General features: G+C 37.7%; 1 protein-coding gene across 6 annotated transcripts in view; it reads right to left on the bottom strand.

Annotated features, from left to right (window-relative positions):
• DCLK1 (doublecortin like kinase 1) overlaps positions 1-22,757 on the bottom strand; it is a 351,515-nt gene that overhangs the window by 317,908 nt on the left and 10,850 nt on the right. For all 6 annotated transcript variants that reach the window (XM_037986817.2, XM_007960118.3, XM_007960117.3 and 3 more), the window contains exon 3: positions 13,617-13,963. In XM_037986817.2, the coding sequence (XP_037842745.1) occupies positions 13,617-13,963 (347 nt within the window). The remainder of the gene's footprint in view (positions 1-13,616; positions 13,964-22,757) is intronic.

Genomic DNA, 22,757 nt, shown 5'->3' on the forward strand with positions numbered 1-22,757 from the left:
ATATACTTAAAGTATTTGGAAAACACTATATAATGTCAGATATGATACTGTGGTTAAGAATGTCAGTCTGCCTTGACCAGGTACTTACTAATCACTTAGGCCTGTTACTTTCCCCTGATTCTGCATCTGTGAAATGGAGATAACAATAGTATCTACTCCCATAACACTGTTAATGGGGTAAAAAAGAGAAATTTTAGTTAGTGTCTGGCATATGGTAAACATTCAAGAAACACTAGCTGCTATTCTACATTTATTGAAGTTATTATCCCTGGTCTGGGTTCAACATACAAGATGATTTTATTCTTTTCTACAAAGCCTCACCCCTAGGGACAGATTCAGTCCTTTACCTTCCTGGAATGCCAAGTACTCAGCAATCTTCATGTAAACTGGAGAAAATGTTTCCAGCTGTTGTAACAGAAAATGTCTTCCAACTTTTGATTCATTACACAAAGTGTTATCATTTTCTGGCACAGAGCTGGTGCGGTATCCCAGAACTGATCTGACATACTTTCTTCAGCCGATGTCAGACCAAATTATAAGGCAAATAGGACAAAGGAAAAGTCACATGAACAGAATCCGTTTACAGTGGGGTCATTCACACTGGTCCTTCCAGGTGAGAGAAGCACTGAGAGAGAGAGATTTGCAATTATTCAGATACATAGCATAAAGCTTCATTTTTCTCTTGAAAAAAAAAAAAGTAATTTTAAGACCTAGAAAACAGCATCATTAATGTTGCCAATCCTCAAAATAGATTCACATTTCCTCTGGTTCTTCCTCTAGTTCTCTCGTGCCCCACAATGTAGGTATGTGGGTGTAAACATCTCCAAAGTCAAGTTCTCTTGCATTTTGATAACCTTGTAACGCTTTGAAAGTAACTTCCCTCTCACTTTAACTGATGGTAGAAAATGAATAGGAACTTTACACACCTGATTCTCAATACGCCTCAATGGGAAAGTGCAGGCTCATAAAACCGAGGGCTGGGATATTTAGTATTTATTTTAAGGGCTTCTAAAATCTGCCACAAGCTTAGAGTACAGGGACTAATTTTAGTGGAAATCTGTTTACTAGCATGCTGATACACAAGAGTAGGCTTTTAATATTATTTGGATTTTTTTTTTTTTTTTTTTTTTTTTTTCTGGAGACAGAGTTTCACTCTTGTTGCCCAGGCTGGAGTGCAATGGCGTGATCTAGGCTCACTGCAACCTCCACCTCCCGGGTTCAAGTGATTCTCCTGCCTCAGCCTCCTGAGTAGTTGGGATTACAGGTGTGTGCCACCACACCTGGCTCATTTTTGTATTTTTAGTAGAGACAGGTTTCACCACATCGGCCAGGCTGGTCTCGAATCCTGACCTCAGGCAGTCTGCCTGCCTCGGCCTCCCAAAGTGCTGGGATTACACGCATGAGCCACCACGCCCAGTATTATTTGGATTCTTAATGTGCTAGAAGTGTTATTAATTCAACTATAAAGTAAAACACATCTTTCAGTTATTTAAAGTTTGAAGGCAATGTTACAGTGTTTCGACAGTCACATTTTCAAACAGTACAAGGACATCCTCAAATAAGATTAACTGTATTAATCATCTCCTACTCTCATGAACTGAGAGTGAAAAAGCAAGTTTCTCTAGTAACAAAGCTTGCAGTGAGTCTAAAAGGACTCTTCTCTTAGGATTCTATTGTGAAGAGTTCTCCCAAGTCTTCCCACTGCTCACTGAAAGAAAACTAAGGTATTTCCAATGCCTGGCACAGAATCCATGCTGAATCAATGTTTCCTGATCTAACAAGTCTACAAGGACATGCATATTTTAAACATTAAAAGACATTTATGTTAAAAAGCTAAAGTACAATCATCTTAATAAAACCCAGGTGAAACTCTTGATCCAATTTGGCAAAACCAAAGACAACTCTGTGAATAGTCTGTTCCCCTAACAGGCTTTGTAACAGGTCTTTGTTTTTTATGGTCACTGTCAATAACTGGCACTCTGCACAATACGATAATGCATGAGATTAGATTTTCTCCCACTGAACGTATCCCAGAGGCATCACAGCATGATCTTCAGAAATTCTCCCTTTTCCTATAAACTGTTGCCAAATGCAGCAAGGATTTAATCAATGGACATATTTTTTTCTCCATATACAGTGGCTAAGTCTACCAATTTGATACAAAATGTAAATAAAGAGAAAAGCAATTTTTGCTATATAAGAAAACGATTGGCCAGGCATGGTGGCTCACACCTGTAATCCCAGCATTTTGGGAGGCCAAGGCGGGAGGATTGCTTGAGTCCAGGCGTTCGAGGCCAGCCTGGACAACATGGCAAAACCCTGTCTCTTCAGAAAAAAAGCACACACAAAAATTAGCCAGGCATGGTGGTGCATGCCTGTAGTCCCAGCTGCTTGGGAGGCCGTGGTCAGAGAATTGCTTGAGCCCGGGAGGTGGAGGCTGCAGTGAGCCAAGATCACATCACTGTGACCTTGAGTAACAGTGAGAGAGTGAGATGCCTGAGTGACAGAGCGAGATCCTGTCTCAAACAAACAAACAAAAATGATGATGTTACCAAGAAACAAAATACAATAAGCCTGTACTACTCCTTTCACAGGAGACCAGTCCCAGAAATGGCCTGAGAAATATGTCAGTAATTTTACTCTTCCTAGGGCCACTGTATCAACCAATGACAGAAACGAACCTTTTACTGGTTCTTTGTGTACGGACCCCACTTATTTCTAGGGCTTATTATTTTTTCCCTAATTTAGAGCTATAACCTCAGAGATGGAATTGACCTTCCCATTCGAAAAAGGCCTTGTTGATGGGGTCACTGGGCATTGTATGGCTGTTTGCAAAGCCCCGTCTGCCCTAATTGACGTGCAGTCCCTGCCAGCCGCCAGCTGAATTAAATAGGCGACACCGCCTCAGTCTCTTAACCTCCCAGGCTGTGTCATAAGAAAATCACTCTAATTCTGATTACTAGGTGGTTCCTTCACACCAGCTTATCCCATCCATTGTTGTTTTCCACAGTCAAGTCTGCGGTACATAAGACTCTTGGCCACTAAATCCTTGGGCATGCCTAGGAAATTATTATAGCTGGAAATTATTTTCAAGAATCACCCCTCCATTCCTGCACACCTTAAAAACAGCCCACGTCTTTCTGGGCATTGTCCATGTTGGGAATTGTCTCATGCGTAGGGACTCCATCTGATAATAGTTGAAGATCGAAAATCGGTTCTCAGGACCAGTTAATGACTTCCATTCATTCCACAGAAGACACCCAGAAGTAGCACAGGGATCATATTCAGTGTGTGCAGCGTATTGAGGGGAGATACAGACAACTTCTAACAGCACGCCTATGCACTTTGTGGCATTAATCTCTTCCTCGGATCCATGTTTCCACAGTGTTTGTTCAGCCTTCCTGCCTCTTTAACCTACATTTATTCTCCATACAGGAAGCCATCCACCCTCCACACAAGGCAGCCCACTGAGGCTAGATTGCAGTGAGAACACATTTCACAGTAATGCACTGGCTGCTTTCCAGAACGTTGTTGCTGGCAATCATATCTTGCCATCTGATGTCAACATTGGCATTAGGATGCTAATAAAACTGCAAAATCAGCTAAAACTAATATTTAATGCATCTACCATGCAACAACAGCCAGGGTTCGCCATCTTTAGGGCTTTGCATTCTGATGTTCCATTCTTACTCTTCAGTCTCCTGAGCAGCACTTCTAAAATTAAATGTGAATATACACAGCCCGAGAATCTTGTTGAAATCACATTCCGACTCAGTAGGTCTGTGTGGGGCCTGAGGGTCTGCATCTCTACCTGGTCCGTGGTGGCCTTGCTGCTCCTGTCTCAGGACCACTCTTGGTACTGAGGTGTTTATTTATTTATTTATTTATTTAATTTTTTTTTTTTTTCTTTTGAGATGGAGTCTCACTCTGTCACCCAGGCTGGGCTGGAGTGCACTAGCGCCATCTCGCCTCACTGCAACCTCCGCCTTTGAGGTTCAAGTGATTCTCCTGCCTCAGCCTCCCGAGTAGCACCTACCACCACACCCAGCTAATTTCTGTATTTTATTAGAGATGGGGTTTCACCGTGTTGGCCAGGCTGGTCTCAAACTCCTGACCTCAAGTGATCCGCCCCTCTCAGCCTCCCAAAGTCTTGGGATTACAGGCATGAGCCACTGTGCCTGGTTGGCAGTGAGGTTTTTAAGAACACTGATGAAGCATACACCTGTGCACATAGCAGAACTCTTTACAACTTATTTCTGTTGTGTAAGCAGTTTCTAGATTCCAGACTCTCACTGTGAAAAAGTATCAGAAGTAAAATGTCTAGTCTAATTTTTTTTTTAAGCTAGTGCTTACCTTGAGTTATTTTCTTCCTGGAAGGTTTGCATGTGTGTTTTGCTTTGTTTTTAATTAAAAAGTCAATTGTATGTTACTATCTGCCAAGGCAAGTTTAGTTTATGGTCTTCCAAGTACAGAAAAAGGGAATGGACAGATTTCTTGTAAGGGCACTCCTAGCCCTGTAATCTACTTGTTAAAGGATGAGCCACAAGTTAAAACTAAGAAATGTCATTTAACAAACTGTAAGCATCTAATGAGGGGAGTCATGAATACAGAAATCCACAAAGCACTATCTTCTTTCTCCGGGATATTTTGGTCTCACACAGGTGTGCAGACAGTTCTAATGCAAAGCAGAAGTGATTATCCACAGAAAGAGAACTACCCTGTGCTTTTCCCTCAGGGAGGAACTCATAAAAGATCGTGGTGACTGTGCTCCCATTGACCTAAAAATCCTGTTACCTGGCACTTACAAAAACTAGACTGGACTTATGGAATCAGGCATGTTTTGAAAAATATGACTTTTTTTTCTAAGAGGATTCTAGACAGAGCAGACGGAGTCTGAGATACTTTTAACCTCCAGTAATTGATGACACTGAACAGCACCTCAATAATTGCTACTTTACATACTGTTTCCTTCTCGATCGGACTTTGGAACATGATTACTGTCAGCCATAAGTCAGAAGACAGACAAAAGAGGCTCTACAGACAAGTCACAAGAGAGGAAAGCACACTGGGAAACCTGGCTTCAGGGGCTCTGACCCTGGACAATGAAATAACTAAGTTAGAGAGGGGATGGTTTGATATGTTTCTCACATGAATGTGCAGACTGTCCCCTGAAGGTAGCAGCAAGGAGCCAAACTGCACACAGAGTGGGATCTGAGGTTTTTGTTGTTGTTGTTTTTGTTTTTGTTTGTTGTTTGTTTGTTTTAAAGAAAAAGACAGGGCCAGGTGCCATGGCTCACACCTGTAATTCCAGCACTTTGGGAGGCTGAAGCCAGCAGATCACTTGAGGTCAGGAGTTCGAGACCAGCCTGGCCAACATGGTGAAACCTCGTCTGTACTAAAAATACAAAAATTAGCTGGGTGTGGTGGCATGCACCTGTAATCCCAGCTACTTGGGAGGCTGAGACAGGAGAATCTCTTGGGCCGGGGAGGTGGAGAGGTTGCAGTGAGCTGAGATTGCACCACTGCACTCCAACCTGGGAGACAGAACAAGACTCCTGTCTCAAAAAAAAAAAAGAAGACAAAGGAAAAAAGACCAAAATATGAGCAAGGGCCATCTTCTCAACACGACTGTGGGTAATTTTAATTTATCTTAATATTTTCCCATTTCCTTCAAAATTCTTTACAAAGATTATATATTAATCTTACAAAGGACAAGACCAATTAAAAAATAAGTCTCCCATCTGTCCTTTTGTTTCTAAGGCATGTTGTTTACAACATAGTTCCTATTTAAAATTGGATTTTTAAAGTTCCATTTAATTTCTGAAACAGACTTCTTTCATTTAATTTAGTTTCAACGATTTAAAAACTAATCAGGAAAATCTGGTGCAACATATTATACTCTACCACCACAAACACCCTTGAATACTGCAGGTTTGTGTCTCTGTGATAATTAGGCCAGATGCTTTTCATGCACATCTCCTATTGGCCCATCACCAATTTTTAAATCCATGGGACATATCGATCAATTCTTCTCTTTATTCACTGGATGGCTAAGGCAATGTCAGAAAGGTTTAGAGCAATTCTCCTGACTCAGACGGCGAGATGTTTCTAACAGAATATCTATTGTTCCCCCACAAAATGAAAGTGCTTTCAATAGTGAAAATGATCTAAAATTGGCAGATGCATTCTTTTTCTTTTCTACACTAGAGTCTTTCATGAAGAAGCCCTAGCTAGAAACAAGCACCATGGTGCGGTGTGCATGGTAATGTAGTGTGTGGTCACACTGCAGAGGGCACCATCATCCTTTATGGCTACCCATGACCACAGCCCAGGGTGACCAAGGCAGCTCCTATGAGGCCATGACCTGTAAGGACCTTGCTGAATACTGGAGCCATGTGCTAACGCCAAGTGGATAGACCACAGCAAACTGGTCAATCATCCAGCTACTTAGTCATTCAATCATTTACCAGGTCAAGCTCTGGAGACTCAAAGGCTGATAGGACACCTTTCCTAGCCTCATCCTATGAAATCGAAAGGAGGAGACAGGAATTACAATAGACCAGCATAATGAACATTTGCATGGCTACGTACAATGTACAGTGAACAGGTCCCAAGAGAGGGGGTTGTCAATTTTACATTTTACATGGGGAAGATAGGAAATATTTCACAGACAAGGCCACCTTTGGGCTGAATCTTGAGAATGAGTAGGTTCTTGTTTGCAGAGCTGGGGTTCATGAGATTACCTTCAATTATCAATGTAATCATCAATGTAAATATATATAGCAATGAGTCCAGTGCCAGGCACAGAGAAGGTTTTCAACAAATGATACTAATAGTAATATTACTTTCTTGGTGGGATGGATTGCCAATAGAAAGATGCCTTTAAGGAATGACCTGTACCATTGAAGAAGAAAGTGAATAAAATATCTGCATTGCATTCACAACTGAATGACAATAAATGGGATGATAAAAATACAGTCGTTAGTAGTTCAGGTACAGTAATTCAGTTACAATGTAAACAGTGCAAAATGACCAATTCCACATTCATGGTATTATACAACTACAAGGGTCTTATATTTTTAGGAAAGCCTGGAATATGAGAACAGAAGGGAGAAGGACTGATATTGTTAGAGGACCTACCACATGTTAAGTCAAGGCCTTTATATACATATTTTGCCAATTAATTATCACCCCAATATTATGAGGTATGCATTACTATGCCATCTTAAAGAAGAGGAAATTGAGATTCAGAGAGTTTACCTGATTTGCCAGAGGTCACACCACTAATGAGTATTCGAGTCAGGATTTGACTTTATATTAGTAAGTGTCTCATTTCGAATTCCATGCTCTTTTTATTCTACCATGAAGCATTTCCATGTGAAAAGCCACATATACAAAGGAAAATATGATTAGTCATTATACAAGGATAATTTAAAACAGCAAGTCCCTTTGGCACATTTAAAATATGATTTTTTTCCAAAAGCAACTTAAGTGTCAGCATTTCCATTATAACAACTACCAACAATTGGGTACCAATCACAGTGCTAAATTTGCCACGTGAATTGTTTCATTTAGTCCTCGTGACAACATAGAAAGCAAGCATTATTATCATGATTATTATTCACAATATAGGGATGATGAAACTGAGGATTATCACGGTGTGAACTGTTTCCAACGGGAGGATACATTTCACCGTCCCCACAGTAGGGGACAGATTTGAACTCAAGTCTATAACTCTATGGAACTAATGTTTTTCCTCTGTGTCACGTTATCACATATCTCTATACTTAATTTATAGCATACATAAGCAAATTTCCTCGTTATAAGTAAATTCAATATACAGAAATTGTAAACTTAACTAATCAGTAAGTTGGGTAGGCTAACTAAATGTTCCAGGCTTGGATGAAAAACCACAAGCTAGATTTTCCAGACTGAAATCTCAGTCCAGGCTCAGCTGAATTTTTTTGTTTGTTTGTTGCAGGGATAACTGACTGACCAGTTGACTTTAAAGTCCAAGTTCTTTCCATCATCCCAACATGCTCCTGCCACATGGAAAAGGCTCACAGGCCAGGTCAGGGCTCTAGCTGTCACAGAAGCAAGAGAAGTCACCGCCAGAAGGCAATCACAAAGCCAGTAGACTTGTAAACGTCCCCCAGATGCTCTCAGCACACTAGGGAAGGGCTTTAGAAAACCTATCTTCAGTACAGCAGTGGAACACTAAGAGAACTTAGAATTCATTTTACAGCGAGCTAGAATGCAATTTACAGAAAACTGACTTTTGCTAAAAGGAATCTAAGCCTTAAAATATACATCACTGCAGGTACCTATAATTGATCACATCCTCAGAGGAGTGCAAAGTAAAAAAAAAAAAAAGGATTTAAAATCTTCCCAATTTGGAGGCACTAATATCTACATAAGGACAGGTGTAGCTCATGAGTCCTGAATATTGACCAAAGATATGTGACCTAAAATAGCACATTCTATTCTGAACACTTTAATTCTGTAAGTGAAGTGTCATTATGATTCTTAAACTTCTTTTTCTTTGAAATCATCTATTTCCATCAATTCATAGCTCTAATAAATCATGAGGATGGTTTAACATGTGCTCTGAGCTTCTGTAGAAAAGTTTAATTTGACATTTTAAAGTATAAGCTAAATTACTTGTGTCAACTGTTTTTTTACTCCAATTGCAAACAAAACTAAAAAGTATTACATTCCCTTTACTACATAGGTAGTGTAGCAAATCAATAGTACACAATCTTTATACCAAGAATGAAGGGTTTTAATATGCTTGCAGAAGTTAATTAGGACTGTCACAGAAAAGTTCTACTAGTAAAAAAGGAAAAATACCACTGCTGTTAACAGCTACAGAAAACCTCCTTTTCCATTCCAAATAAATCCTATCAGATTCTAAATGTTTTACATTTTATCTGGAAACCTCTAGTTTCCACATTTTCTATGCTTATCAACTCCTATAGCCAAGGTCAGATGTGATAATAATTTGTACCAGTGTTTTCACTTGTAAGAGGAAGACATACATTAAGCGCTGTAAACTCAAGAGTGGACCAAATTATTTTTACTTCAGATTAGAATTAGATATTAAAAGCCAAAAGAAAGAAAATAAAGACCATTTTGTGATGTCTGATTCATAGATTCCTATTAATCATCATTACCATTTCCTGTAATCAAATAAACTCCTATATTAAACACCTAAAATAAATGGCGGCAATTACTGACTCATTTACAAGCATCTTTTGAGCTTTACGTTTACAATAGGCAATAAGGATTCATCATCAAAAGATACAGAGAAGAGGTAATAATGGATTAATTTATCAACAGCTACTGGGATGTCCTCAAAATAGCAGTTATGATGCTTTCTCATGGTTTACCATCCAAATCAGTTTATGACTACCCTTACTTCAGCTGAGGAATTCCTAGTTTTCCATATTGGGAAAACAATAAATGGTTTGCTCACTCTAGCATGCTGGCAGTGGTAGATTTTATAAAGTCCATGGCCTATGTGAAATGTCTATAAGATAAAAATATAACATCCCTGGGTTTTTTTCTCTTCACTAAACCATGCTGTAATGTTGCACAGATCTTTGATGTTGAAAAGTAGATAAGATAGGGATGTGCATTTGTTTTCTACTTAAAGAGCTATCTAGTTTGTCACTGCTATATTTCAGTGGGAAGGGGATCATTGGGAAGTGCCCTATCTGTGTTCTTTATAGTATAAATCACCTACTTAGGCACGAGCTGTTCTATGTTTCTAAGGAAGGCTTCAAGAACCACAGATTAAGCAGCTCAAGAAAGCCAGATTTGCTTTTCCATAAAAGGAGTCAGGAGATATGCAAGGGTATCTTTGTAGCAAATCTGGTAACTTTTAGGCTTATTTTAAGCACTTAAAAAACAATTATACTCCAAATGTCCTCTGGGAGGAACTGCTTGGCAGGTTAAGTGAATAACCCACAGCAAAGTTCCAACATCTAGAGCTTAGGCTTGGGCAAGAGGAAGAGACTCTCAGACTCTCAGATCCCGCAAATCCTCCCTTTGGACATGGGTTTGGGGGACATGATTTTAACTGTCAGCTAGAAAATGTCCCTTTTTCTTCTTTGGAGGTCTCTAACCAAGGCCCAGATTAAAAAAAAAAAAAAAGCATCACTGAAATTAAGGCATGGTAAGTGCTTCCTTGAACTCCCAGCCATGCCAGCAAAAGGACTGATGACCTGGTGAGCAGTCACCCTGAAAGCTGCAAGGAAGACGAGGAAGGTCGGGGCAACCATTTACTGAAGCTTCAGCGCCCCAGAATAAAGAATGGAGTTGAAATTATTAGAAAGGGTTTGCTCACACATAGGCTGCTTATGAACCACAACGATCATCTTGGCCAATTGTAGCTTCCTGCAGAATCTTTTCTAGATTTTGCAGCATTTCCAAAACATTCATTTCCTTATCTCAGTCTAAAAACATCAAGAAAAGTACTGTTCAATGAACTCCTCGCTTAGGGCTAACACAAACCTGGGACGCAACGGAGCAAGGAATGGTGGTAGAAACAAGTGAGAACGGCATGTGGTCTATGCCCTCCAGTGTCCGTCTCCTCTGGGTAACAGATTAAACAGCAGGCTCCGGCTTTCATGGTTCCATTGTCCAAAATCCCAGCGTCAACAGTTTTCATGCCATGGATACACCTGCAGGCTGCCCTAAGGCAATCTACAAAATCTTCTTCCTCTCTACTCATTTACTCAAAGCACTCAAGCAATTCATTTTTTTTAAAACAATTCTACTTCCTCAATCCAAAAACATGAAATTCTTTACTGGGCATTGGAATTCCCACATTATTCATGAAGCTGATGTGAGGGTTCAGTTAAACCATTTTTTAAAAAGGTGGGACAAGTAATTTTAGGGTGACATCTTGTTGGCAGCATAAGGACCCTGATGTCACCACAGGCAGGTCAAGATGGTAGCAGTGCAGGTGCCACCCTACTGTGGCCAAGCATTATTCCACAGGACAGCATGGAGGAAAGTGATTTATTCTCAAAGGATTACCAAGCCTCAGTCTCTGCCAGTGTTGTCAAAAATTCTATTCTAACAAACTGCTTATGAGACAGATTTCTCTTTTGAGCCAAAATGATTCCAAAGACTCCTGGGGTCCGTGAGGAAGCATCTTTGTTCCCACTGGGAACCCAAGGAATAAGTCTTTATGTTCTTTCCACTTAATAATCCAATTCCTCTGCAGCTTTCCACTGATCCTGCTATGAAGAGAACATGCCAACACTAGGGGAAATGCCATAGCAGCAAACTGAACGCTTGACAAAACAACAGTTGAGTACAACAGTCAGCAGAATGACTGCAGGAAAAAAAGGACAGCACAGAAATATTTCAGATGATATTCTTTGGACATATTACTCTCTTAACAATTCTTTCTCAATACATTTGCGTCAGTTTGATGTTTTAACATAATCTAAAGTGGTACAGTGGTTACCAGCACAAGCTCTGGAGCAAGACCAGTTTAAATCATAGCTGTATGGTCTTGGGCATGTTTTTAACAAGTTCTGTGCCTTAGTGTTCTAATCTGTTAAATGGGGATAATAAGCAAGTTGTTATGAGGATTAAACATGCTAATATATGCAAAGCACTTAGAACAATGCTCAGTAAAGCTATCATCATTATATATCAAAATTGCTATCGCATGTATCATCAGAGTTGACACACAAGCACTCTATAAAATACAGGTAATCATTTTATCTGTGTTTCACTGATGAGGATAATGAGGCTCAGTTAAGTGTTTTGCTAAAAACATAAGGAATCTATGACTGAGCCAAGACTTGAATCCTGGTCTTTTGACATTAAACCTGGGATTCCTTCCCATGACTTCGGGTTATTTACATGTAAACCACAGCAAACTAGCCATTATCAAATACTGATACTAGACAAATTCAGTAAGGAAGAAAACAATTGAGAACATCATATCTATTCTAGGGATTTATTCCTGAAATAAACAAAATTAAACAATCAGCTGATGGCAAATTTTAGCTAAAGTCATTAAAGCTGATTTTGAGATTCAGAGTAGCATTTTGGAGCTACCAAAATTCTGAAGTGAGGCAGGGAGAGGAAACATTTATCCATATGTATTCCTTGCTCTAATGAGACACTTTATAAAAATATTTACTTGAATAGGTATATATTTATGAAAATAGATGAACTCCCATCTTGAGAAAATTCAATATGTGAAAATTCAGAACTACAAGATGTTTGAATAACTTATTAGAAATGGAGCCAGTGAAGGGTTTAAATGTGTAAAGGTGAAGTTTGCCATCTTATTGCTACTATAACTCACAAGCCAGCATGAACTTTCTGGTCATTGATAGATTGATAACATTTAGGCTACAGACTCTTAAATCTAGAAGACTAGATCTCATTCATTAGAGAATCTCATCTATTAGAATCCTTATCCTCATGATACTTAGGGCAAGGGTTATCAGACAAGCAAAAGATGGTAAATACAAATGAATAACTGGTACATATTCCTTCTTTCCTAATGAATTTTATAATTTAGAGCATCTGAATGGATCCCTAAGGGAAGTATTCTTTCATGACTAATACTCTTTCTAGGATTAGCATCTATTTCTAATTCAGAAAGTTTGAACGTGCTACCCTTTAAGAACTTGGAGGAGTCTTCTATTTAATAAGATCAGTTTTTTAATTCATGAATCATTTTAATTTTAGTATTTTCTATACATACAAATCATTCAAATTATCCCTCAAAAAAGTTTTTTAAAGCATTTTGATAGCACCACATTAAAAACCAAACTTCCATCAAAGATAGTGTGCTCAAAAATGTAATCTGATAAACTCTGAATGACTAGCAAATCATGCCGTACATATAATCAATGTTTTTTAATTCAACTCACCATCCAGGTTCTGCCAAACCTTTACAAAAATAATCCACCCAAGACAACAAAAGGTGATGCTTCCTTTGAATTCATCTGACCAATTCACATTAAAATGATCACCCATCCAAGTCAACTGATGTTCATTCTGTAGCTAAAAAACCTCCCTTTTATTTTAACACTGAAAAATACAAGATAAATACTATTCTAGAAATATGACTTTAAAGCTATCTAGATGGAAATATGTCATTTCTTAGATACATATTTTAAAATCTATAAAATGTAAGTAAATCTCACCAGTGAACGAACACTACAAAGACTTAAAATCATAAAATATTTAGGTCAAAGAAATAAGTTAGAATTGTCCCTACTGGTCACAGTTTACTTCCATACCTCAGTCATCCTTAAGGCTATAAGACCTATGAGAAAACTGAAAACAGATGACAGAAAAGAACCATTATGTTAAGCAAATAATAAATTAAAAAGTAGAAATCCCTGAGTAATTATTTAATCTTCAAAGATATGCATTTTTTTTCTTACTTTATTCCTAAGAATAATCCTGCTCAACTCAAACTTCTGACTGTTCTAGGGCCAGCAAGTACATATTTGTTGATTAAGTCACCCAGGTCTTTTAACAACTTGAGCAAAATGTATGCTTTAACCACGTACACCCTCCAACTCCCCGGTTCTTGCCTCAAAGGCGAAGTCACATCACAGTATGTCTCTTACCTGTTTCCCATCCAATGTGTACAGGCGTTTCACCACTCCCGAGTCCAGCTTGATGGCATCAGTGATATCAGTGAGGACCTGCTCAAAGGAATGAGCCGTTTTCTTGTTCAGCAGAATCCTGACAGCTTTCCGCGGCTTCACACCACTTCTGATGATGGTGACCAGCTTGGGCCGAATGAAATCCTTATTCTCTCGCACCTCTGAAGGGCTCCCTTTGGCAGTGGCCAGTGAAGACACCGCCCGAGAAGCCGAGGTGGTCTTGACATTCACCGACCAGTTAGGGTTCACGTTCTTGGTGTACTCCAGTTTCTTGAAGGGCTCTATTGAGCCACATACATAACTCTCTCCTAAGGAAGAGAGAAATATATTTAAATTTAAACGAAAATATACCCATTTCTTTTTTCCTACTTATCCTCTCTTTTGCCTTTTCTGCTTAGGGGCAAGAGCTAGCCCTGACTTTTCAAACAATGGAAGTATGATTAATCATCAGGGAAAAAGAAAGATTTCTGATTGCTAGTCTGGCACTGTCAGTAACAGATCCACATCCTAGAAAAACAAAACAAAACATTATTCCTCCATTTCCTTATCTTAAGGTTGGTGATAGGGAATGCTGATCCGCTTGAAAAGACCTTAGAGAAGTGTGAAAGTGAATTTAAAATAGAAAATATTCTTTGGGAATTAGAGATATTTAAATTTGCAGAAAACTTCAAAATCGGAAGTACCTACATTTGCTACCTGAGATAATTTAAACACTAAGAATGAATCAGAATACAGCATCTAAAAATAGTCATATAATTTATGAATTTGATGAGAGGTGATGCTAAAGATTTTGTAAAGCCCAGTAAAGTTCCAAAAGCAAGCAAATAATCACCCTTCCTTTCTCTCATCTACATAGTGCCAATCACAGTGATCTACACACAATGTAAAGTCAATTCATACTTGCTCATAAGTAAAAAGTTTTAGAAGTGTTCAACATACAAACTACAGCTTCAAAAATGGGCTCGAAAAAAATAAATAAATTTTTATTAAAAATGACACCTTAGCAGGAAATTTTTTAATGAAAATAATCAGACTATCAAGTAGATGAAGATCACACACACAAAAAAGAAAAACAAGAACCAAGAGACAACAAATTATAAAATGACGAATTCTAAATACATATTTCATAAAGTTAGGTCAAAGTCTTTTGAAATTAAAGATTTTGTAATGGCTTTTTTTCTGTGTTAATAAGTTTTTGTAACTAGGAATAGGTAAAAATGCTGAAAGGCCTTCATAATTGCAGGTAAAATGACATAGGCCTAATCTAACACAGCCCATTGTCTTTTATCTAAGTCCTTGTATTATTTTTAAATTAACAGTGCAAACATCCAAGGCCAAAGAACAAGCAGTCACATAAAAATAACTGAAGCAGGCCTTCAAAAGTTAAAAAGAACAGTTATACATGTCATTGAACACTTGTTTTGCAGATGTTCTTAAAATATCCTATCATGTGTATACATACACAGTATGCCTCGCTAGAAGTTGTATGAATAGTGCAAGTTAAACCAACCCCCTTTCTATTCATCTGGCATATCACGACTTGTCTCAGCTATGCCTTTCTCAGGATTTCAGTAAATATCAAAAACATATACAGATTTTTGATATTTACTGAAATTCTGAGAAAGGCATATTTGGGTACTACAGAAACAGCAGTGTTTTTGGAGGTTTCATGGAGTGATGACCTGAACATGACAGTGGGAAGAGAGAATTGGAAATTCGGGCTCAAAACCTGGCCTCTCCAAGCATGTGACTTTGGACAAGTCCCTCAGATTTCTGGGTGGTGGTTTATTTATCTATAAAGTAAAACCTCATTAGGTTTTTATGAAGATGAAATCAGAAGATAGAGATCAAAGTGATCTCAGATGCAAACTTGCTATGTAAGTGAAAATGACCTGAGGCTGTATTACCCTAATTGTGCAGTAAGCCACAAAGAAAAATTCAAAAACAAAATTACTAGAAATCAGTAAGCAGGTCTTATATTGAACAGTTACCAGTGGACACCACGTTGGGTCCATGTCAATGTGAGAATGCCCCCCAGCACTCCCCAGTGAGACACACAGCATGTAATTGAGCTGGAAAAGCTAGCCTTTGTCAGAATTCTGTGCTAACTGAAGATATACAATTGTCTGATCATTTTTAAGTTTATATACTAAGCTAATAACTAAAAGCAAAACAAAGATATAGAGAGTACCTTTCAACAAAAATGTTAAAAATGTATTAGAAGAGGGAGCAGCTTTAAAGAACATAGCAACATGGAATGAGTTTGTTAAAAGAGAAAATAAACACTTTTAAAAAATATCTTCTTAGATAAAGCACCCTGAAAATGTTTAAAAGCATAAGAAAGTTCTCCCGTGACACTGAGAAGGCATTGCTGGTTTGGTTCAAGCAACAATGATCAGAAAAAAATATGTGTTTAATCTGTGCTGTAAATGTGAGGCTCCTCTGCCGGATAGTCAGATTTAAAGACTGGAATGCGAATCTTAGAGAAGGATGTGAGACTCCGGTAACAGATGATACTGTGCTAACAGGAAAGCAACAGCTAAAGGAAGGAGAAGGAGCTGCCACCAAATCCAAGATCACACACCACAGTCATTCAGAGTCTGCGACACTCTTCAGGAATTCAGGAAAGGCCCAGATGGATTTCCTTATGCTAATAAATTTCCATTGATTTCCTTATGCTAGTAAATTTCCATTTTATCGTGCAAAGAAATTTCCATTAAATCTATTTGAATCCATGTTTTAACTATTTTTACTGTAATCGTAATACTGAATTTCTCTCTGCCACAAGAGATGTGGTTCCTGCTTTAACATAGTTAAAGTTGGTTGTATTTTCTGATTTTGTAAAAAACAGCTTTTCAATTCATGGGCTAATTATCATCAATAATTATAAATTAACAAATGTGATTGTTCTGAATGAAGAAAACATAGTTTTGATTTGGTCAAATAGCTCTGGATATCCAGTGTTCAGTCTCTTCCTTAGTGAGACTGAGATTTAAGAGATAGGTTATAATCTTGTTTAAATAATCATTTTTAGAGAGCATTCAAGTATTGACATGAGGTATGTGTGCTAAGTGCCATTCAAAAATAACAAGACAGGGCCAAACATGGTGGCTCACACATGTAGTCCCAGCTACTTGGGGGGCTGAGGTGGGAGTATCACTTGAGCCTGGGTGGATGAGCCTGCAGTGAGCCATGATTGTGCTACTGCACTCCAACCTGGGCAACAGAGCGAGATCCCATCTCTCTTTATTTAAAAAACAAACAAACAAACAAAATAACATGATAAAGTAAGCTTATAATTACTGTAGTATACTTCCTCTTACATACACTAAGCCACCCCACATTCCAAAGTCTTTTGGTATAACTTTTACTGCAACAATGAAATAAAAGTGAATTTATCTAAAACAAACAAACAAAAAAACCAAGGTATTTTTCAACAAAATAGCCCAAAATTAGGTGTGGAAGCTTTGCATTACTTCCTATAGGTGAACTTGAACAAGGATGGCATGATTGCAAAGCTCTTAGAAATGGTACTGGAAATTACAAAACATCATGATTTTTTGGTTGGTTGTCATACAACCTTTTTTTTTTTTTTTTTTTTTCCAGTTTGTTCAGGCCCTAAAGATTCTATGATAAGACTGATTCTTCACTTGAAATTTAATACTCTGGGATCTAAGACACCCCAACAAACAGCAAGAACTGCTGAAACAGCATCTGCCTGAATTTTGTTGTAGCATTTATGAAGGCCAAAAACTAATCTTTGTTTTTAAGTAGAGAGAGATAAAGAAAATGACAGTTTTTTAAAAAGGTAAGGAAATAAAGCATGAAATTATGTTTGGATCCAACTGATACTAAAATATCAGAATATGGTAATTTCTTTCCTGAAAGATTTCAGTATTTTCAGAAAGTTGGAGGGTAAAATAATATATAAGTAAGAATATTAGATTATTTTTAAGATACTGAAGAATCTTTGTTTAAAAAATCATCTACATATTTTTATTTTTATGTTTTGTTTTTTATTTTTGTGAGACAGAGTCTCACTCTGTCACCCAGGCTGGAGTGCAGTGGTGTGATCTCAGCTCACTGCAACCTCTGCCTCCTGAGTCCAAGCAATTCTCCTGCCTCAGCCTCCTGAGTAGCTGGGATTACAGGCATGCACCAACACGCCCAGCAAATTTTTATATTTTTAGTAGAGACAGGATTTCATCATGTTGACACTCCTAGCCTCAAATTCCTGGCCTCAAGTGATCCGCCCACCTCGGCCTCTCAAAGTGCTGGGATTACAGGCGTGAGCCACCACTCCTGGCCTGTATTTTTAAATGATCATACTTGCCATTATTCTTCAAAGCATAACAATACATTTTCTCTAATAAGATTTACTATTTTAAAATTTGTGAAGTTAATTCTACTTTGCCATTAGCTTCCATTACAAAATTAGAATATTTCCACTTAAAATGACTTCCCTAGGCACTGCTGAAAACTGATAATGTGGTACCAGTTCCCTGGGTGACTGCACCTGCAGTGTGTTAGCTATAAAAGTGCTCCTCCACAAGACTCTATGTTGGGGGATTCTACAAATGTGCCTCTTATTGCGGGAGTTTTTTCATTGGCTAAGAGTGGTGGCTTGTAAATTCCAGTTCTGATATTACTTAACTTCAGTCTGAAAATGCCCTCATCTCCATCCTTCACATTACTAGAGCTGGTTGTCACCTCCTCTAGGCTTCCTTTAAGATCAATATGTGGCATAGTCAAAAGTATCTTAAGTGAAGGATATCTGTAATATATTTCATTTTTTCCAGAGGATAAACTTTCTGATTAAAAACCCTGGCAATTAAATTTCATTATTGTGAGTTATGGCAAAATCTAGAAAAAAACTCAAATATGTATTGAAACCTCTGCAACCGAACTGAATTAAATTCCATGAAATATTGTTTATAGAATAGAATATCATAAAGTGCCTTCTGGATATTACATTTTATGAGGCAACTCAGATAGGCGCAGCAACCTTTCATAATCTACCTGGAAGTCACTGGCTTAGGATGATTTTCATCGAGCTATTAAAGGCAAGAAAAAAGATTTCCCAAAGGCGCTTATGGGTCACTCTTTCCCAGAAGTCTTCCGTAACACAATAGAACATAAAAGTAAGCTGATAGAAAATGAATTTGAATGTGTATGTCAGACCTGTGGACATGTCACCTTCTCAAATCCGAAGCAACAGAAAAACATTAAGGAAAAAAAATGAGAGATCTAAACTTTTTGAAATTGAAAAGTAGACACTCTTTTTCTTATTTCTTATTATAATAAACATGGCTTATTATAATTTACAAAAATACAAGGTACAAAAATAGATGGCAAAGGAGAAAAACAAAACAAAGAATATATGGAAAACACATGGAAGGTGCTCAAATAGTAAGCCAAGAAATGCAAGGTTAAAGCAGGTTAAAGCAGTTTTAAGATGTACTCTTGTACCTATTGTAATTGCAACAAAAGAATAATGAAAATAAGTGGTATCAAGGTTGCAGCAACAAAATAATACAAGGTGCTAAAATCTATGACAAACGATAAACACAAAATAAAGTATAAATAGGAAACACCATTACAGACACTAAATTGGTAACAATCATTTTTAAAAAGCAACATGGAAAACTACTTGGAGCCACGAAAATGTTTATACCCATAATCTCATTGCTAAAAATTGTGCCTAACAACAGAACAACAAATAACAAAACTGTGACAAGTACGTATAGCATTAACAATGAAACCTAAAAATTAAACACAACCTCCTAAATCCTGAGTCATAGGTGCAAGACCTAACTCAGCCACTCTGGGGAGGGAAAGAAACCTAAGTCAGGAGCCTGTCTTCAAATAGGTTAGAAAGCAAGATGTGTCTATGAAAAGATTCCACCACAAGGCAGTAAGTGGTAATGCTAAGTAAGTAGTGTAGGCCATCCTAACTCAGAAGAGAAAGAAGTCACTTCCTACTTCCCACTGGGCTATCAATGAAAGGGAAATAGAATTCACACTGGCCTTGGAAGTAAGGGTAAGATTACCATTGACAAAAAAGAGAGGGAGAGCATTCCAGAGAAAAATAAAATAATAATATGCTCTGTCACACAGTACAGAAAGGGATATGCTGTGATATATATTAATACATTTTTTCAAAAAAAAAAAGAAATAAAAATGGTTCCATAGACAGACGAGTTAGATAAAACCACATTAGGCAACAAGGTCAGAGTTTTACACGTGATCAGCCCTGGATGATAGACAGGTTACACTGGCTGCAGTGTGAATGACGGGCTGAAGTGAACACGGGGAGATATCACCTAGAAAGTCATTACAGCTGACTACGACAGGAGGTGAACTGAATGTTACGTATCTACACTAGGGACAGAGGAGTGGATGCTACAAGGAGTATTTAGCAGATACAACCAGCCAGAATTGGCAATTGACTGGATATGGGTTCTGAGGGAATATGAGGCAACAAAGACACTGAAGTGATGACACTGAAAATTCTCTTTGGGCCTACTTCCCATACACCACAATAGGTATAATTAGAAGAGGAACAGGTTTGGACTAGGCAGTAAAGAAGGAAATTAAGTTGACTGTGCACATATTAAATTTAAAGTTCCTAGAAGCCAATCAGTTGGAGATTTCCAGCAAGCAGAAATAGGTGATGGAGAAGAGCGAACAAGTTGGAGAAATGTCTTAAGCAGAATCAACAAAATTTGATGATAGCTTGGATTTGAGGGATTAAGAGAGAGAGATGTTAAGGTTGACGTTATGTGGTGTCCTAGTCCTTTGGCTGCTATAACAAAAGACCATCAACTGGAGGCTTATAAACAACACACATTTATTTCTCACTGTTCTGGAGGCTGGAAAGTCCAAGATCAAGACACAGGCAGATTTAGTGTTTGGTGAGGGCCCCACTTCCTCACAGATGGTGTCTTTTCATTGTATCTTCACAGGGTTGAAGGGGCAAGGCAATTTTTGGAGGCCTCTTTCATAAAGCAATGAATCCCATTCATAAAAGCTCCAGCCTCATGAACTAATCACCTACCAAAAGCCCTACCCCTTAATACCTTCATATGTGAATTTTGAGGAGGTCCCAAACATTAGGACCCTAGCAGGTGGTAACACTATTTAATAAGAGCTGAAATATGAGAGAAAGAATGAATTCTGGAAAATGGAAAAGAATGAGTCCACAATTATACATGTTGAGCTTGAAAGAACTAAGGAAGAGAATCACTTACATATATCAAGGTAGTTGGAGGGCAGAAGAAAGATCTGATTTGGGAGTCATAGGCCTTAAAAGAGTGGTTAAAATAATGTCAGTTGATGAGATCACCGTAGATGATCCAAAGACAGGAAAATGGAGGACAGTAATGTTTAGAAATTTGGCAAGTAAAGAGGGAAAAGAAAATCACCATTAGAACAAAATAGTAATAACTGCTATAGGAAAGATCCACCAATAAATGTCAAAATTCATGGGCAAAAGCTTAAGGAGAAACAAGATATTTACAGAGCATCAAAGTTTTTTCCCAAAATATTAGTTACAAAGGGGAAAATTATAACTTTAGAGTGAATATACCTGACAGACACTGCCTTCACCAAATGATCACAGGTAACCAACAAGACATATCAACATCATGTACCCCCTGAAATGATGTACTGAGGACAAAACATGACTTCTGTGCATAACATCAATCTAATCATCAGACAAACCCAAACTGTGGGACATTCTACAAGATAACTGACTGGTATTCTTTAAAACTGTCAAGGTCATTAAAGATAAGAAAAGACGGAAGAAACGTCATAGCTTCAAGGAGATGAAGCAGACACCACAACTAAATGCAATGTGTGATTCTGGAATAAAAAAGGGACATCAGTGGGGAAACGAATGAAAACCAAATGAAGCCTGTAGTTCAGCTACTGTTTTGTACCAAAGTTAACTTCTTAGTTTTGCTCATTGTACCATGATTGTGTGTGCTGTTCCATTATGGGAAGACAGGTGAAGGGTAAAAAGGAACTTCCTATCTCGGTGATACTTCTGTAAGTCCAAATTAATCTGAAAATATAATGTTAAAGAAATGAAGCAAATAGCCTGGAAAAAAATGTTGAACTGAATCCCTATCTCACATATTATAACAATATGACTTCCATTAAAATATTTTTTAAGTGAAAACATAAAAATACCACAAGAAAATGAGGAAAAATGGCTTTATGATCTCATTATGCAAAAGACCCAAGAGGCAAGAAAATCAAGCTACACATAAATAATAATACTACATTTGATTATATAATTGTTTTGTGTATCTACATGGCAAAAAACACAATAAATGAAGTCACTAAAGAGAAATCTGGAAAAAATAGAGTCATATGCCACAACATTTTGTTCAATGACAGACTACATATATGACAATGGTCCCATAAGATTATAACACCATATTTTTATTGTACCTTTTCTATGTCTAGATATGTTTATATACACAAATGCCATTGTGTTATAATTGTCTATAGTATTTAGTACAGTAACAGGCTGTACAGGTTTGTAGTCTGGGAACAATAGGCTATACCATACAGCCTAGGTGTGGAGTAGGCTACACCATCCAGGTTTGTGTAAGTACACTCTATGATGGTCCCACAATGGCAAAATTGCCTAACAACACATTTCTCAGAACATATCCACATTATTAAATGACACATGACTGCCCTCTCAATCACTATTATAAAGAGTTAATATATTTAAAAGAAAAAAACATTCTAAAAGTTAATTAAAAAGACCCTAACCTGACAGGAAAATGATCATAAATGATGGAGAGACAATGCAGAGAAAATGAAATACAAATGCCTTTTAAACATATGAAAAGATGAAAATTAAAACTATGAGAAGACATATAGTTTTCTTTTGTTAATGGGTTAGTTAATGGGAAAACATTTGATTTCAAAACATCTTGTTGAGGGTAGAGAAACAGTCGCTCTCATACATAACTGGTTGGTGTGTAAACTGAAACCACTTTCATGAAGGAGAATTTTGCAACTAGTGCTTAAAACGTTAACATTTGTACCTCTCTACCCAACAATATTACTTCTAGGAATTTATCC

This window comes from Chlorocebus sabaeus, chromosome 3 (genome assembly GCF_047675955.1).
Source record: "Chlorocebus sabaeus isolate Y175 chromosome 3, mChlSab1.0.hap1, whole genome shotgun sequence".
In the NCBI taxonomy this organism is placed as follows: domain Eukaryota; kingdom Metazoa; phylum Chordata; class Mammalia; order Primates; family Cercopithecidae; genus Chlorocebus; species Chlorocebus sabaeus.